Below are 17,112 nucleotides of genomic sequence, written 5' to 3' on the forward strand. Positions count from 1 at the left end.
AAGATCCCCCTCGGACACCAAAGTCCTCAAATGTTCAAGTCCCTTAAGTAAAATGATGTAGTACAGGCAGCCCTCTGTATTCGTGGTAGCAGTTCCGCATCTGTGAATAGGGAGGGCTGACTGCTCTCAGCCTCTGTTAGAACTGGATGGAAACTCTGGCATCATCTGTTAGTCTAACTTCCCTCTTCCACCTGATTTATCAAGCTCCTGAGAGGGCAAATGACTTGCCTAAGATCACACATCAATTAAAGTAGAGCTGGGACTAGAACCCAAGTGTCCTGACTCCCAGTCCATGATTCCTTGTTAATTTACTAATTAACAGTAATCTTGAAAGCATAATTTGTGACAGACAAACCAGTGCATGCATATTATTCCCTTGAATAATCTGGAGTTTTCCCTAATAGTAATTTTTATCTTTTTTATTTTAAAATATTTATTTATTTTGGCTGATCTGGGTCATAGTTGCGGCACATGGGATCTTTGCTGAGTCATGTGGGCTTATAGTTGTGGCATGTGGGCTTCTTAGTTGCGATATACGGACTTTTCTTTAAAATTTATTTATTTATTTATTTTTGGCTGTGTTGGGTCTTCGTTTCTGTGCGAGGGCTTTCTCTAGTTGCAGTGAGCGGGGGCCACTCTTCATCGCGGTGTGCGGGCCTCTCACTGTCGCGGCCTCTCTTGTTGTGGAGTACAAGCTCCAGATGCACAGGCTCAGTAGTTGTGGCTCACAGGCCTAGTTGCTCTGCGGCATGTGGGATCTTCCCAGACCAGGGCTCGAACCCATGTCCCCTGCATTGGCAGGCAGATTCTCAACCACTGCGCCACCAGGGAAGCCCCGGACTTTTTTTTTTTTTTTTTTTAATTTGGCTGTGTTGGGTCTTAGTTGTGGCAGGCGGGATCTTTTGTTGTGGCACATGGGCTTCTCTAGTTGCAGCGTGTGGGCTCCAGAGCGTGTGGGCTCAGTAGTTGTGGCACGTGGGCTTAGTTGCCCCGCAGCAGGTGGGATCTTAGTTCCCCGACCAGGGATCGAACCTGGGCCCCCTGTATTGGGAATGTGCAGTCTTACCCACTGGACCACCAGGGAAGTCCCAGTAATTTTTATCTTTTAATGAAGAGCTTGGAACAGCAACGATACTTTCATTAAGTGACAGGACACCAATACCACATTTCACTTACATCCTGATCTTAGAATCCTGTATGATTCTTTTCTCCTAGACCCCCTCCACCAAGAAGTCCTGATATTCCCTTTTCTTAAGGAAGTTGCTGGCCTGCATTTCCAGAGCCTTCTCAGAGGCATCACCATGTCCCTTCTTTAGGTGAGGCCTTTTCACATTTGCAAAAAAAAATAGACTGACCCCCCCCTTCATTTTCCTCCTTTGCACCCTACCCTCCCATGAAACTAGAAGAGGATTCGGATAGCACAGTGATGTGGGCCAAGAGTATCCAGGCTAAGGAAGCAGTGAAGGTCCAGAGTCGAAAATACCCTGGTTCATTCAAAGAACAGAAAACAGAAAGGAGGCCCACAGGGCTGGAGGGAGAGAAGTTGGAGAGTTCCAGATGAGACTGGAGAGAACCCTGGCCAGATGCCTCGAGGCACGGTAAGGGTGATAAGCTGGAGTGTGCCGAGAGAAGCTCCTCACTGAGTGGGGTTTCAGCAACCTCTGAGAAGGGTCCCACCACTTTTTTACCCACTTGCAGGCAGAAGGCTGCAGAGAAGTCAGCTCCGGCCATTGGTAGTTCAAGAAGGGTTGATTTTCAAGAAATACCCTCACTTTGCTATTCCCCTTTTCCAATTTTCCTTGTCCTTTTTCTTCCTTGTGGGTGCTGGCGAGGGAGTCAAGCAAGAAAGTCAGTCCTAAGAAGGGAATGCTTTCCCTTTGGTGCCCAGGTGCCCAGAAGGGGATCTTAGAATCTTCTAAGAGAGATAAGAAGACTTCGGCCCAAGACCAGGCAGATATCTTCAGAGATGTGGGAGGCGGAAGACTTGGGAATGCGGGGGTTGCGTATGGCGCACCAGCCTTGACCGCGGGGTTTCTAGCTTCCTCTTTTAGAATCTTCAAAGGATCGGAAGCCTTCGTTGACCGGCCACGTTCACTGGTCAGACCTCCACCACAGCGTCCCAGGCCCTCACGCCCTCAGCCCCTCAGCCCCTAGGTGCTCTCCGAATTCCTTTCCCTTGCCCCGCCCCGGTTGTCTTCGGCTCAGCCGGGCTCTGGCTGCTGGTCTCTGATTGCTCCTAGCTCACGTCACTCCCAGTCTGGCCCCGCCCTCTGGGCGCTGTCATTGGCCACTGGGGGGGTCGGTACGCCGCGGCTGCGGGGGTGGGGTAAACGATGGGGAGGGGGCGGGAATTCCCGACTGGAGGCCGGAACAGAGCGGGTGCCTTGTAGTGAGACCCTCGAGAGGTGAGTGCGGGATCCCAGAGAGCGGGATCTGGGTCGGCCGCCCAGGCTTCTCGGGGCCTACGAGCTGGAGTCCGGGCTCTCACGTTCTTCTTCAGCTTCCCGGCACGCTGGCGGCCTCAAACCCCGCCTCCCGGAGCCCGGACTTCCAGACACCGCCCTCAGTTGTTGGGTCAGCCCGTCCCGGGACCCCAGACGCCTAGGGCCCCTCTTTGGTCGTTTGCCCCGACATCCCAGCCTGTGGCCTGAAACGGTCGCTCTCTGCTCTCGGGGGGATGGCGCTGGGGAAATGGGAGCGGGAGAGCACCCCAGCTCTCCCTGTTCAGGTGGTCCACGAAGCTACCCATGACATCTCTCCCTGAACCCTCTTCGCTTCATCCATTCCTTCCTGGAAAGGAGGCTTGACCTCTCCTTTGCTTAGAGGACCCCAGCTCTCTAGTTTTCTGGGAGCTCCACGTGAAAGGGTAATGAGATATCCACACAGTCCTCATGCCTCAGTTTCCCCCTTGCTAGGTCCCTGAATGAGTCACTTGAAAAAGTCACTTGAAAGGGATAAAGTCTGAGGGGAAAGAGTGATATTCCCAGTACAGGAGTGGATGAGTCACACTGGGATAGGGAAGGTCACAGAGTGGCTGGGGTGAGGGAGCTGCGTTCTGCTGACCAGCCTTCCCCTTTCCTTGGCCCCATATTTCCCTTGTGACCACTCCCCCACTCACCCTGTCTTCCTAGGTCTGAGAGTCATTGGAGCTACCACAGCCGCCATGGGGCCCTGGGGAGAGCCAGAGCTCCTGGTGTGGCGCCCCGAGGCAGCAGCCTCGGAGCCCCCAGTGCCCATGGGACTGGAGGTGAAGTTGGGGGCCCTGGTGCTGTTGCTGGTACTCACTCTCATCTGCAGTCTAGTGCCCATCTGCCTGCTGCGCCGGCCCGGCGCTAACCCTGAAGCCTCAGGTAAGCCTCTCCTTTTCCCTGCTGCCATGGACGCTTGGAGGAGGGAAGGCTCTGGGGCTAAGGAAGGTGACCTAAGAGGGGACGGCAAGAGTGACTATTGCTTAGGTTGGGTAGTGGGGCTCATTTGCTCATTCCCTTCTATGCTCCACTCCTGCCCAGCCTCCCGCCAAAAAGCCCTGAGTCTGGTAAGCTGCTTTGCGGGTGGTGTCTTTCTGGCCACATGTCTCCTGGACCTGCTGCCTGACTACCTGGCTGCCATAGATGAGGCCCTGGCAGCCCTTCATGTGACGGTGAGCCCCGGTCATCTGCATGTGACCCTGTGTATGTGGTGTTCAATCACATACCTCTGGGAGCGGTGGTTTGTATGGATCTGTCCATGTGTCACTCCACGACTGTATGGAAGGCTCTTGGCTTGTGACCCCATGAGCTGTGATTTTTAGTCATAGAGCATAACTCTTTCTATAGGTTCTCACCCTCTCAGTCCCTATGTGACCCCTACGTGCCCTTTGTGACAGTGTGAGGAACCCTATTACCAGGTGTGTGACCTATCTGTAAGGTTTCTCTAGTTTCAGCCTCCAGGAAGTTAATAGCCCTCCAAGAATCATCTTCACCCTTCACCCTTTCCTGAAGGGCTGGAGATAGAGGTCCCTACAGGCCTGGGACAGGTAGGAGGCAATTTCCAGGGACCCGGTGTTGCTGACCAAAAGGCTACATAACTCAAGGAAGTAGGATGTGGGGAAGATTAAGTCCAAGGCATAGGACAGTCTTATTGGAAAAACTGAGACAGTTGGAGGAAGTGAGGAAGTAACACTGAATGTAACTGTTCATCTGTGACTGAGTGACTTGTGTCTCTGTGTGACTGTGTGTAAGCCTGATTGTCCCCATGACAGTATGTGGCTCTGTGTGTGAGCATTTGGGAAAGTGGGCCAATGTGTGGCCTACATGTGACACTTTGTGTCCATCTACCTCAGTGACTTTCAGCTGGGGGTGGTTTTGCCCACCCCTGTCATCCTCCCACCCTCACCCCCACCTCCCCAGAAAACATTCGATAATGTCTGGAGACTTTTTGGTTGTCCCAACTCAGGGAAGGAGGGCTTGCTAACTGACATCTAATGGGTATAGGCTAGGGATGCTGCTAAACATCCTACAGTGCACAGGACAGCCCTCTACATCAAAGAATTATCCAATCCGAAATGTTAATAGTACTAAAGTTGAGAAACCATGATCTACATGTAACACTGGGAGTGACACCATAATCTGTACGGTGTCTATGGCACCAAGTGACTATATTTTTGTGTAACTGAGAGTGGCTCTGTGTGTGGGAACCCAGGTCTGTGTAACTGGGACTCCACTAAACTCTGCATCTGACTCTTCCTCCCCATTCTTGGCCTGTCTCCTGAAGTCCACGCTGTCCCCTTTGCCCACAGCTCCAGTTCCCCCTACAAGAGTTCATCCTGGCCATGGGCTTCTTCCTGGTCCTGGTGATGGAGCAGATCACGATGGCTTACAAGGAACAGTCGGGGCCACCGCCTCAAGAGGACATGAGGGCTTTGCTGGGAACAGCGAATGGTGGGCTGCAGCACTGGAATGACAGACCAGAGGTCCCACAGGCAGGTGGAGCCCCAGCAGCCCCCTCAGCCCTACGTGCCTGTGTACTGGTCTTCTCCCTGGCCCTGCATTCAGTGTTTGAGGGACTGGCAGTGGGGCTGCAGCGAGACCGGGCTCGGGCCATGGAGTTGTGCCTGGCTTTGCTGCTCCACAAGGGTATCCTGGCAGTCAGCTTATCCCTGCGGCTGCTGCAGAGCCACCTGCGAGCACAGGTTGTGGCTGGCTGTGGGATCCTCTTCTCATGCATGACACCCCTGGGCATTGGACTGGGTGCAGCTCTGGCAGAGTCAGCAGGGCCACTGCACCAGCTGGCTCAGTCTGTGCTGGAGGGCATGGCGGCTGGCACCTTTCTCTATATCACCTTCCTGGAAATCCTGCCCCAGGAGCTGGCCACTTCTGAGCAGAGAATCCTCAAGGTCATTCTGCTCCTAGGAGGCTTTGCCCTCCTCACTGGCCTGCTCTTTATCCAAGTCTAGGGGGCTCCAAGATACGCATGGGAGGTTGGGTATCACGTGCCCTTGACCTTCCTCCCCCTCTCCCAGTGTGTGGGGAATAGGAAGGAGTGGGGAAGGGAGGTACTGAGGACCAAAGAGTTCTCTGGGAGGTAAGGATGGAGCCTTTGGCACTATTTGGCCAATGAGAGGGAAGTGGGCAGACAAGAGCCTGGCCCCCAGGCCCAAGGGACAAAAGATGGTCAAGTCACTAGAGACATGATCAAGGGACATTAGTATTGGGGAAGACACTGAGTGCTGGTATCAGGGATCAGACACTACACATAGGGACAAGCTGGTAGTTGGGAGGCCGGAGGTGGGTACCCAGCTGCTGTGGGATAGAGGTATAGAGAGGGCATAGGCCCAGAGTCAGCAGTCCTGTTGGTTCTAGCCCATTTCAGCCCTCTGTCACTTGGAGTGGACCCCTCCAACTTTTCTTAGCTCCTACTTTCATATCTATCTTCCTCTTCCCTTCTCCCAGGGGACTATTGCCAAATGGCATCTTCCTGCCAGTTTTGGTACCTTCTCTGGCTTCTCCAGCCCTGGTCACTCCTGTATTTTTAAAGTGCCAAATAAATCCCCTCCCACTTTCTCAAAGCACAAGTGATGGCACTGAGCCCTGCCCAGCACCTCAGTGGAAGGGGTCTGCTTGCTCTTTGTTTTGGTCCCAGATTGTGGGGTGGGACAGAAATGTTTGCTGAGGTGGGGTGGGGGGCTGATTGGCAGAGCTACCGTCCCCCACTACTTCTGTACCCTAGGAATACTGAAAATGGACATGGTGCCCCGTGCCTAGATGATAAACACTGAGATGCCAAAACTTTTTTATACCAGAGGATCCCAAGGGGGAAGGGGAAGGCTCGCCCCCAGGGTTATTTTTTGGGGCGGGAGGGCTGTGCATAGGGCCATATATTCTAGAATCTATTTTACTAACTGACCTGTTTTGGGACATGTTACCCAAATAAAACAAGTTTCTACACATCTGTACGGTATCTGATTCATTTGTCTTGGGAAAGGGGTGGGCACATGGCAAGTCTGAGAGGGCCTGACTCCCAGATGTTTAGGGCTGTTTGAATATCCCTGATCTCACTGTTTACATTCAGGCCCCTCTAGTTCCCTTCCCTGGAGATGACCAAATTTTTCCTCTTGTCTCTTCCTGCTTCCTTCCCTGTCTCCACCCCTTCCCTGTCTCCACCCCTTCCCTTTCCTCCCTTTTCCTTTCCTCTCTTTAATCCCTCGCCCCTTCGCGTTTGTAGGCTCGGGACCAATGCAGAACTACTCTTCCCAGTTTGCCCCGCGCAGGGAGGAGCCGAGGGGGAGGAGCAAAGTCCCCAGTTCCCGGAGTCAACAGGGCAGCTGGGAAATGGTGTCCGTTTCCTCTCCCGTATTGCGTGACTGCGGCTGCGAAGGAGTCACGTAAACAAACTATAATTCCCGGCGGTCCCCGCGCGCAGCAGGTCAGGGCTAGGCTGGGGCCGGGTTCGCGGTGCTTGCTGAGGCGGCGGCGGCGGCGGCGGCGGCGGCGGCTACGGCTGGAAGAGCCGGGCCGGGGCCCGCGGCGCAGGCCGTGGCTTGTATTGGGAGGGTGGCGGGGAGGGACGGGGGAGGAAGATGGCGACGTCGGGGGCGAACGGGCCCGGCTCGGCCACGGCCTCAGCTTCCAATCCGCGCAAGTTTAGTGAGAAGATCGCGCTGCAGAAGCAGCGTCAGGCCGAGGAGACGGCGGCCTTCGAGGAGGTGATGATGGACATCGGCTCCACCCGGGTGAGGGGCCGCGCCGGCAAGCGGGAGCGGAGCAGAGCACTTCTCGAACGGGGAGCCGAGAGGCGGGGCGGGGGCGGGAGCCGCAGCGAAAGAGGCGGAACGCGGCCGGGGTAGCGGGCGCCTCCGTCTGGGAGGCACGGGCTGAGGGCCGGGGGGCAGGAAGACGGGTTTTGCGGGAGGAGGTCGAAACTCCAGATAGGCTGGAGGGTTTGGGAACGAATGGGAACTGAGAAAGTGAGGCAGGAGTGGACAGAGAGAGGAGATGGTCCCCGAAGCCCGGTGGAGGTAGGAGGTGGGTGGTCCTTGTGCATCTCTGATTGAGTTCTCTCAGGGACTCTGTTGAAGCATCTTCTATGTTGGGTTATGGGGTTAGGGGATGGCCTGCTTGCCCTAGTCTGGCTCTTCTCAGTTGGTGATCTCCTCTCATCTGGTCCCTCTGCCCTGTTGTGCTACTCTTGGCAGTTAGTATCTCCGGGAAAGGGCCCCTTGAGTGGTTTGAACGGCAGCGCTGGGTACAGTGGGCCAGGAAGTCCCCTCCTGCGTCCCGTCCCGTTGCTTCCTTTTTCAAATACTTCTTGTGGTTTCCTGACGTGAATGAAGGTGAGGTCCATTGCTCACAGACTGGTGGTATTTTGCCCTGGCCGCCTTGGAGGAGACATAGGGCTTTGGATCTTGAAAGGGGGTAACCAGTTGGCTATAGGTTATGTGGAACCTGGTGGTTAGCTGAACTTTCTAGAGAGATGACTGTTTTGTGGGTCAGTTATGGGGTGCCTTGGAGAGTCTTCTGTGTGTAGGGAATATTCATTCCTGGGAAGTTCCAGAAAGAAGGAATCCTGGCGGCGTTGCTTCTGAAGCCCCCTGATCTTGGTTTCTTGCTTCCCAGGGCTGGATGTCAGAGAGAGAGAGGGGTGGGAGTTTGCCCAGATGGTATGCAGTCCTAATTTAGGGACACATTATTCTCAAAACAGCAGGTGAGGATATTGCAGTGATCCCTTATGGCAGGGAGCTAGAAGGAATTTAAGGGGTGATGGATGGCCGAACATAAATACCACATTTCAAAGTTCTTTCTGCCTGTCTGACTGCCTTTGATTGAACCTGCCTATGACTGTAACTCCGGTTGTATTTTTGTGTGTGTCTCCCTTGACTCTGTTAGTCTTTTTTGTGTTTTTTACTCTTTTCAGTCTCTAGAGACCATGTGTCCTAGTTTTTGGGAGTCAGAACAGAGAAAGTTAGGTGGGGAAGCAAATCGTGTGTGTGTGTGTGTGTGTGTGTGTGTGTGTGTGTGTGTGTGTGTGCGCGCGCGCGCGCATAACCCCCTCTAACTGCCGTGAGGACCATGATCTAACTGTGGACTGTCCCCCCTTTAGGAGCTTTTGATCAAAGTGGGGGCAGAGGCAGGAAGGTGGGCCAGAGGCTGACCTCCATCTGACAACGGAGGAATGGTGGGATCTTAGGGCTTATAGGTACAAACAAAAGCTCAAAACTGGGCCTTCTTTCTTTGTGGTGCCTTGGTCTGTCAAAAGGTCCCCTCCACTCACCTTGCCCCTGTTGGGTAACTTTTCTTCTGCACATAAAAAAATCTAGTGGGCATACATGTCCAGGGCCTGGGGACCCAAGAGTCTAAAGCTAGGGATTAGAGACCTGGAGCTCAGCCTGTTATCTGGCCAGCTGGGAAGTCTCATTTGAGGCAGATGTGGCCTTTGGGGCCTATACTCCTGGAAGCTGGGGTTATCATGTATATTAGTAGCAGTCTTGAAGTGGCCCAAAGGTCAGCATAGTGCCTGCTAAACTCACTGGACTGACCTCTTGGAACAGAAAGTCAATTCTGTTGTTGCCCTATGCACAACGGTGTGACCCCTGGAAGCTCTTAGAATCTTAACCACTCATCAGCTGCCCTGGGTCTCATTTGGCTGGGGTGGCAGTAGCTGAGTCTTAGAAGTAGGTGCTCACCTCTCACAGAGGGACATGAGACCTTTAGGCAGACTGAAACCATGCCAGGCTGAGGGTTGTGGTGTCTTACTCCGGTGCCAGACGTATCTCCCCAAAGTGAGGATGAGGCCAAGGAGACAGCTCTGGGCCAGGCTGGAGTGGGCTACTGCTTTTCTCACCCCCATTCTCCAGGCTCCCCTACCAATTCAGGGGCTTTAGGACTATGTAGAAGAATGCTTCTTTGTTTTGGCACTGTTTTTCCAGTTAGAAGAGCCATCATTCCTTAGTTGTTCTAGTTTGGGAGGTACAGGCTCTGTGTAGCCTTCCTGAGGTTGGGCAAATGGCAGAGCCCAGGAGCTTGTGCCTGCCCTCCAGAGTGGGGAGGAAAGAGGCTGGCAGCTATGGCTCTATGGCATCCACCTGTGGCCCTTCTCTTGTCTTCCAGTTAGTCCTGGACACATCTGGAAGGGAAAGCAGAGGTGCCTAATAGGCACCCTTCCCCAGGAGTTAACCCATGTGACTAGCCTAGGGGCTCCTGGCAACCCCTCAGGGACTCTGTTTAGACTGATGCCGACTAGGACAGGCCCTGAGCAGAGTATCAGGCTCCACCTGGCAGGGTGATGCCAGGCATTAGTGATAGCATTGATGGGGGCAGCCTGAGGAAGAGCTAGGGCAGATTGTTTGCACCGGGTCTCAGTGGACCTTCTACCCAGTACTGGCTTTTCTTCTGGCAGATCTCTTAAAAGCAGCAGCAATAGTAGCATGTCCTGGAGACAGGGATGGCATGGATGGCCACAGGAACAGTGCTCAGGACCCTCCCTGACATTCCCATTTGTCCTCCATGTCTCAGTTACAGGCCCAAAAACTGCGACTGGCATACACAAGGAGCTCCCATTATGGTGGCTCTCTGCCCAACGTGAACCAGATTGGCTGTGGCCTGGCTGAGTTCCAGGTGAGTGGACACCAGCTGGGGGAGCGCAGGCTCTCACGCACCTCCCTCTGTTGACTTGCCTGTCTCTTTTGGCAGAGCCCCCTCCACTCCCCTTTGGATTCATCCCGGAGCACTCGGCACCACGGGCTGGTGGAACGGGTGCAGCGAGATCCCCGAAGAATGGTGTCCCCACTTCGCCGCTACCCCCGCCACATATCCTTCACTGAGGGGCTGCGGAGTCTGGAGGGCAGTGGGGTGGGGTTCCTCAGGAACTCATGGTAGGAAAAGGGACCTGAAGTGTTGTCCAGTGCCATCCTGCGGGAGCTCTCCTTTACCCAGGTTCCCTGAAAAGTGACATTTGGTGCGTGTTTCAGCACTGGCTGCTGTGACAGGGAGCTGCGCCTCCTGAGACTGTGTCCTCCATCTCTGACCGTCCTCACTTCAGCTTGCTCTTGGCTGCTAGAGGCAGGGCTCCGTGATATGTCTCATGCTACAGGGATTTTGCTTCCCTCCTGCTCACATTTCTGTTCATAGCTTTCAGTCTCAGAGACCTCCACAGACCTGTCTCCCCCAAACCCTGCCTAGATATTCACCTATATTTTCCAGCTCCTTTTTCTCTTCCATTCTTTGCCCCTATTGTTGCCCCTTGTAGAGGAGGAGAAAGGTGTTTGTTTCCTGAAACAACTTGTCTGCTGCCTTCTGTTATTTTTCTCTCATCTGGTCTCTCTCCCGTCCACCCCCTCCTCACTTTTTCCCTTAACTGGTGCTCTTCACATTGACAGCTCTCCCTATAGTCCTGCCTACTTATCTCCTCCCCCGGAGTCCAGCTGGCGGAGGTCAGTGTCCAGGGCGGTCAGGATCTCCTGCCCACTCTCTGACTTGTCTCTGGCGGGAGCTGGGCTTGGGTTTGGGCCCGCTGGGCCAGGCTTTCAGCAGTACCTCCTCCCGTAATGGCAGGGCTGGGAGGGGTGGGGGTAGGTGGAGTAGGTGGGTCAGAGTCCAGTCTTGGCCATGTTGACACGTGTGGCCAAGCCTCCCAGTCCAGCCAGAGCAGGACTAATGGCAGCTGGGGTGTGTGTGGGGGGAGGGGAGGATGGTAGGGTGGCAGGTGAAAATGGCTGCCTCCTGTCAATAGTGGGTGCCAGGTGCAGTGTTCTGGCATTCAGATTTCTGAACCCTTCCCCTGTCCATCTCATCCCTAAGACTTACACCCAGCACAGTGGCTGGGCTCCAGGATTCCTATTCAGCTTGTCCTGGCAGAGAGGAGTTATTTCCAGATCTCCTAGGTTGTTTGGGGAGAGGGTTCACGGATCACAGATATCAGCAGAACCAGAAAGAAAGAGGCATGATGATCCTGGGTGCCCAGCCCTCGTGGCTGCCCCACACTTTCCAACCCCCATGCCTGCCCTCTGGTCCATTGCTAGCCTTCCTCCTCATCACTTTGTTTTTCCATCCCAGGACAATGCCCTGGGGCAATTTCCCTGCAGAGAAGGGGCAGTTGTTTCGACTACCATCTGCACTTAACAGGTGATGGCCCTTGCCTTCTTTAGGCCACATCTCTTCTTATCTGTAGTTTCTGGGGCCCTGCTCTCTCACCCCACCCTGTCCCAGCCCAGCTAGTGTTTTCCCCTACTGAGCAGGGCATGAGGACCAGGAAGACTGTCACAGGTGGCAGCTCATCTCTTTTCCCCCCACAGGACAAGCTCTGACTCTGCCCTTCACACAAGTGTGATGAACCCCAGCCCTCAGGACACTTATCCAGGCCCTGCACCCCCCAGCGTCCTGCCCAGCCGCCGGGGAGGTAAGTGGCCATGTCCCAGGGGAGGGAGTAGCCGTGGAGCTTTTGTTTGAAGCAGGTAGGCAAGTGGGCACTGCAGCCAGCTCCGCCGTATCCTTTGCAGGTTTTCTGGATGGCGAAATGGACTCCAAAGGTATGTGTTCCTCACCGCATTTGATATGTGCGGGTACTGAATGCCAGAGAATCTCTGGGCTGGTGTTGGGAGCTTTGTTCAGGGCCAGGGGGTGGGAGCCCTTCCACTTGCGTCTGCTTCCTGTCCTGCCTTCTTCTTCAACCCTCTCATCACCAGTCTTTCTCTTTCAAGTCCCTGCTATTGAGGAGAACTTGCCAGATGACAAGCATTTGCTGAAACCATGGGATGCTAAGAAGGTAGGCGTGGCCCACTGTCCCTCTTCTTTCCATGGGACGGGTCTTCAGGGTCCTCCACTGAGCTCTGTCCTCATTTGCCACCTTCTTCCTTCTTTCCTCAGCTGTCCTCATCCTCCTCCCGACCTCGGTCCTGTGAAGTCCCTGGAATTAAGTACGTATCTCTCGGAGGTCAGCTGAGCGGGTGGAGGAGGGAAGCAAAGGGAAATGTGGAGGGCTGATCTCTGCCCTTCCCTGACCACTGCCCCCCATCCCCATTTACATCTTTTCCTCTCCTTCCCCAGCATCTTTCCATCTCCTGACCAGCCTGCCACTGTGCCTGTCCTCCCACCTGCCATGAACACGGGAGGCTCCCTACCTGACCTCACCAACCTGCACTTTCCCCCACCGCTGCCCACCCCCCTGGACCCAGAGGAGACAGTGTACCCCAGCCTGAGTGGGGGCAACAGTACCTCCAATTTGACCCACACCATGACCCACCTGGGCATCAGCGGGGGCCTGGGCCTGGGCCCAGGCTATGATGCACCAGGTGAGTGGCTGTCTTGGCTGTGTGTCCCTGGGGTGCTGTCTAGCTGGAGGGACGAAGGGGTGGGAGGCTCGAGCACCTTGGGATTCTCCTGTGACTGCCCACACCAGCCCTTCACCTGTGTACCCCAGGATTCCCTCACAGCAGTTTTCTGCCAGTGAGAACTGGTAGGTGTGGCTTTTCCTAGAAAGAAGATGGAGAGCAACCCCCAAGCGGGCAATGCCATCCTGACTGTCAGGGACAGAGTAGGGAGGACATTGTGTTGCCACTTCCATAGTCTGGCCACTGCTACCCATTCTGGGCAGAAAGGGGCCCAGTTCCCATCAGTAATGTTGGCATCTCTGGTTTTTTGTCTGTGCCTACAGGACTTCATTCACCTCTCAGCCACCCATCCTTGCAGTCTTCCCTAAGCAATCCCAACCTCCAGGCTTCCCTGAGCAGTCCTCAGCCCCAGCTCCAGGGCTCCCACAGTCACCCCTCACTGCCTGCCTCCTCCTTGGCCCGCCATGCACTGTCCACCACCTCCCTGGGTCACCCCTCACTCAGCGCCCCGGCCCTCTCCTCCTCCTCTTCCTCCTCTTCTGCTTCATCTCCGGTGCTGGGTGCCCCCCCTTACCCAGCTTCTACCCCTGGGGCCTCTCCCCGCCACCGCCGTGTGCCCCTCAGTCCCCTGAGTTTGCCCGCGGGCCCAGCCGACGCCAGAAGGTCCCAACAGCAACTGCCCAAACAGTTTTCGCCAACAATGTCACCCACCTTGTCTTCCATCACTCAGGTATGCGTGGCTGCCTTCCCTACATGTCTGTCTCCCTTCCCTTCCTTCTCCTGCCAAGTTCTCTCCCTCCCACCCTGCTTTCCTCAAATACCTCTTCTTAACTCCTGTACTCCTGCTGTCATCCATCCCCTTGCATTCCTCCGTCCTCTGCCTGCCCCACTCTTAGCCACCTTGTCTCCTCTTGGCTTAAGAATACAAACCCTGGGGTTAAGTTTTCTGATTTCAAATCCTGGCCCCACCTCTTACTAGCAGTCTCCTTGGACAGTTATTTAACTTCTTTGAGCCTCAGCACCCTCGTCTGTAAAACCAGGACAGCAATGTAAGAATCAAAGGAAATCACATACGGAAAGTACGCAGCACCATGCCTAGCCCGGGTGCATGCTCGACAAATGATAGCTTGTCCTTTCCCTTTTCTCTCTTTTTTGTTCCGATCCTTCTTTCCTTGTCTGTCTTTTTTCTCCTGCCTCCATCCTGTCCCATCCGCTCTCCCATCTCCTCTCCTTCTTTCATAGATTTCATAGAGTCAGAGACTGTCAGAGGATGGAGCCCAGTCCCTTCATCTTACAGATGAGGAGGCTGGGGCCCAGAAGGGAAGTGACTTGTCCAAGTTTACACAGCATGTTAGGGAAGAGTTGGGACCATTACTAAAAATTCTTGGTTTAGGGTTTTTTCCTCAGTGTCAACATTCTTAGCTCTTCCCTCCCTCCCCATACTTCTCCCCTTTTCTGTTCTCTCTGCTCCCCTTCTTTCACCCTAACGCTCTTCCTCCCCTCTCCTCTCCCCTACTTTCCCTTTCTTTCTCTGTTGTTCTTCCCTGGAATGTGTGTTCTATGTTCCATCTTTATGCAGGTCCCCTTTTCTGTAGGAAAGACTGAGGTCAGGCCAGCAAGGGCTCTGCTCTCTGGGAACTTGGACTAAAAGCCTAGCTTCCCTCCTTCCTCCCTCCTTCCTCTCACAGTCCCTCTGGCCTCTTCAAGGCTTTAGAACAGCCATTCTCAAGGTCACTGTTGTGTGATCAGTCCCTTGTGAGGTGTGTCACAAGTAGTTGATTACTAACAGTAGTTAAAGTACCAAGGTTTAGGAATAGTTAACTCCTGGAGTGGATTCAAAATTATCCTTGTGTTAACCTCTCTCAGTCACTTTCATCCTGAGACGCATTTTTGAGAGTAGTTGCACCCCAGCGATGCCCAATGGAACACTTTTGGGTTTGTGTTGACAATGGTCGCAGCTTAAAAGGGTGGGAAGCCCTGACAAAGAGCTCCTCTCAGGGGGCACATTGAGGGGTAAGCTTCCCCCTTTCTCCTTGCTTTTCTTCAGGGCGTCGCCCTGGACACCAGTAAGCTGCCCAGTGACCAGCGGCTGCCTCCATACCCGTACAGTCCCCCAAGTTTGGTTCTGCCCACCCAGCCACCCACCCCAAAGCCTCTGCAGCAGCCAGGGCTGCCCTCTCAGGCCTGCTCAGTGCAGCCCTCCGGTGGGCAGCCCCCAGGCAGGCAGCTGCACTATGGGACACTGTACCCACCCAGCCCCAGTGGGCATGGGCAACAGTCTTACCACCGGCCGATGAGTGACTTCAGCCTGGGGAACGTGAGTACCCGGGTCCCTAGCTCAGAAGCAGGGGAGGGGCTGGGAGTGGGCCAAAAGAGCCTGAGTGGTATCGAGGGGGGCATTTTGAACTGGGAGATCTAGGTGGGGGAGAGCCTTCTTACCTGCCCCCAGGTAACACAGTACCACCAACTTGGGGCTCCTCTCTTCCTGCATTTGACCCCGACTCCTGCCCCTCTCCCCCAGCTACCTCCGTGCAGCTTGCTCTTTGATGACTACTGCTTTGACCCGTTGTCTTCCTGGCACGCGCATGCTCTGTCCCAGTAGGTACGGTGCCCACACCTACTTTGGGCCCCGTGCTCACTTCTGTCGCTGTGCTTGTGGCCATCTCCCGCCGTCTCTGCTTTTGTTCCCATGGTGGAGGTGGGAAGCGGGGTGGGGTAGGGGGAGGTGTATGAATATTACTGGGCAAAGAGGATGTGTTAGCAGAGCTAGGCAAAGGCAGGCAGGACCACCCTGTTCTGAAGCCTACTTTCTCAAGGCCTGTCTGTGTGTCCATAGCTGGAGCAGTTCAGCATGGAGAACCCATCAACCAGCCTGGCGCTGGATCCCCCTGGCTTTTCCGAAGGGCCTGGATTTTTAGGCGGTGAGGGGCCAGTGAGTGGCCCCCAGGACCCCCATGCCCTCAACCACCAGAACTTAACCCACTGTTCCCGCCATGGCTCAGGGCCTAACATCATCCTCACAGGTAAGAGGTGTGGGTGGTGATGGGGGATGGAAGGAGGGCGTGATACATTTGGTGGCACAGCAGGTGACTGAGGGGGTCTTGGGAGAGTTCGCAAGACATGGGGTCCTCACTCATCTCTTCTGCCCACACAGGAGACCCTTCCCCCGGTTTCTCTAAGGAGATTTCAGCGGCCCTGGCTGGAGTGCCCGGTTTTGAGGTGTCAGCAGCTGGGCTGGAGCTGGGGCTGGGGCTGGAGGAGGAGCTGCGCATGGAGCCTCTGGGCCTGGAGGGGCTCAACATGCTGAGCGACCCCTGTGCCCTGCTGCCTGACCCTGCTGTGGAGGACTCGTTCCGCAGTGACCGGCTGCAGTGAGGGCACCTCATCGACATCCCTCTTCTTGGCCCTGTCCCCCATCACTGTCCCTTTCCTCCCTTCCCCCTGGCCAGTAGAGACTTCACTCTCTGCCCCCAGATCCTCTTTCTAACATGAACGGAGGATCCCAAGAATGAGAAAAGGCAAGGGGTTTGTCCAGGTGGCCCCTGAATTCTGCACAAGGGATGGGGCTTGGGGGAGCTCAAGGGAGGGCCTAAAGCACTTGTAACTTTGAACCGTCTGTCTGGAGGTCAGAGCCTGTTGGAAAGCAGGGGGTAGAGGGGAGCCCTGGAGGCAGGGCTTGTCCGGATGCCTAGGGGTGGGCAGTGCCAGCCCCTCCTCACCACTCTTCCCCTTGCAATGGAGGAGAGAGCCAGAGTGGATATTATTTTTTATTAAATATATTATGTTAATAAAAAAATCATATCAAACCCTTGGTGTCGTTGGCTGCTGTTTGGGATGCAGGTCGGGATCGAGGGAGTTCTTGGGGCACGGGCCCTCTCATCTGTCCAGGGCCTTGCTGCAGCATCAGGGGACAGGGGCTGTGACTGGCCGGACAAGTTACTGCTCTTTCTCAACCCTGAGGGCCTGGCAGTGAGTCAGGAGATGAAGAGGTGACTGCTGGCTGAGCTCTCGGCTCTGGATTTTTCTGGTAGAATGATCCCAGTTTTCCCGGGTAGCTGGCCTCAGTGCTAAGGCTCCTAAGGAGAGAGGATTTAAAAACTACTGACGCCAGGTAGGTCTCAGGTTGGCTCCCTCTTCTTTATGGCCCTTTAAGCCCAGAGGACCTGGAAGTTAGCAGTGATACCTGGCCAGCCTCTGACCCCATGCTCCTAGGTCTCATTCCTGCCCCCTCACAATGCATGAATTCACTTCACCCTCCCCACTCTTCTCCACTCATTCATTCAGATGCTTGAGTGCTAACCTGTTCTGAA

General features: G+C 54.8%; 2 protein-coding genes across 6 annotated transcripts; both read left to right on the plus strand.

The window, feature by feature from the left end:
• Positions 1–2,338: 2,338 nt before the first annotated feature.
• Positions 2,339–6,427, plus strand: SLC39A1 (solute carrier family 39 member 1). 2 transcript variants are annotated; one of them, XM_060138151.1, is made up of 4 exons: positions 2,339–2,405; positions 3,132–3,350; positions 3,510–3,640; positions 4,778–6,427. In XM_060138151.1, the coding sequence occupies exons 2-4, from the start codon at positions 3,164–3,166 to the stop codon at positions 5,432–5,434; spliced, it is 975 nt and encodes a 324-aa protein (XP_059994134.1). In that variant the 5' UTR covers positions 2,339–2,405; positions 3,132–3,163; the 3' UTR covers positions 5,435–6,427. The 2 variants fall into 2 exon arrangements, with proteins under 2 accessions (XP_059994134.1, XP_059994126.1); XM_060138143.1 differs by lacking the exon at positions 2,339–2,405 and adding an exon at positions 2,498–2,866.
• Positions 6,428–6,917: 490 nt separating this feature from the next.
• Positions 6,918–16,608, plus strand: CRTC2 (CREB regulated transcription coactivator 2). Of its 4 annotated transcripts, XM_060138093.1 has the most exons (14): positions 6,918–7,210; positions 9,990–10,091; positions 10,167–10,280; positions 10,842–10,906; positions 11,529–11,597; positions 11,768–11,871; positions 11,972–12,001; positions 12,173–12,237; positions 12,339–12,388; positions 12,519–12,763; positions 13,126–13,532; positions 14,850–15,119; positions 15,639–15,825; positions 15,957–16,608. In XM_060138093.1, the coding sequence occupies exons 1-14, from the start codon at positions 7,058–7,060 to the stop codon at positions 16,175–16,177; spliced, it is 2,082 nt and encodes a 693-aa protein (XP_059994076.1). In that variant the 5' UTR covers positions 6,918–7,057; the 3' UTR covers positions 16,178–16,608. The 4 variants fall into 4 exon arrangements, with proteins under 4 accessions (XP_059994076.1, XP_059994084.1, XP_059994092.1 ...); XM_060138101.1 differs by lacking the exon at positions 11,972–12,001; XM_060138109.1 differs by lacking the exon at positions 11,529–11,597.
• Positions 16,609–17,112: the final 504 nt, after the last annotated feature.

This window comes from Lagenorhynchus albirostris, chromosome 2, assembly GCF_949774975.1.
Source record: "Lagenorhynchus albirostris chromosome 2, mLagAlb1.1, whole genome shotgun sequence".
In the NCBI taxonomy this organism is placed as follows: Eukaryota; Metazoa; Chordata; class Mammalia; order Artiodactyla; family Delphinidae; genus Lagenorhynchus; species Lagenorhynchus albirostris.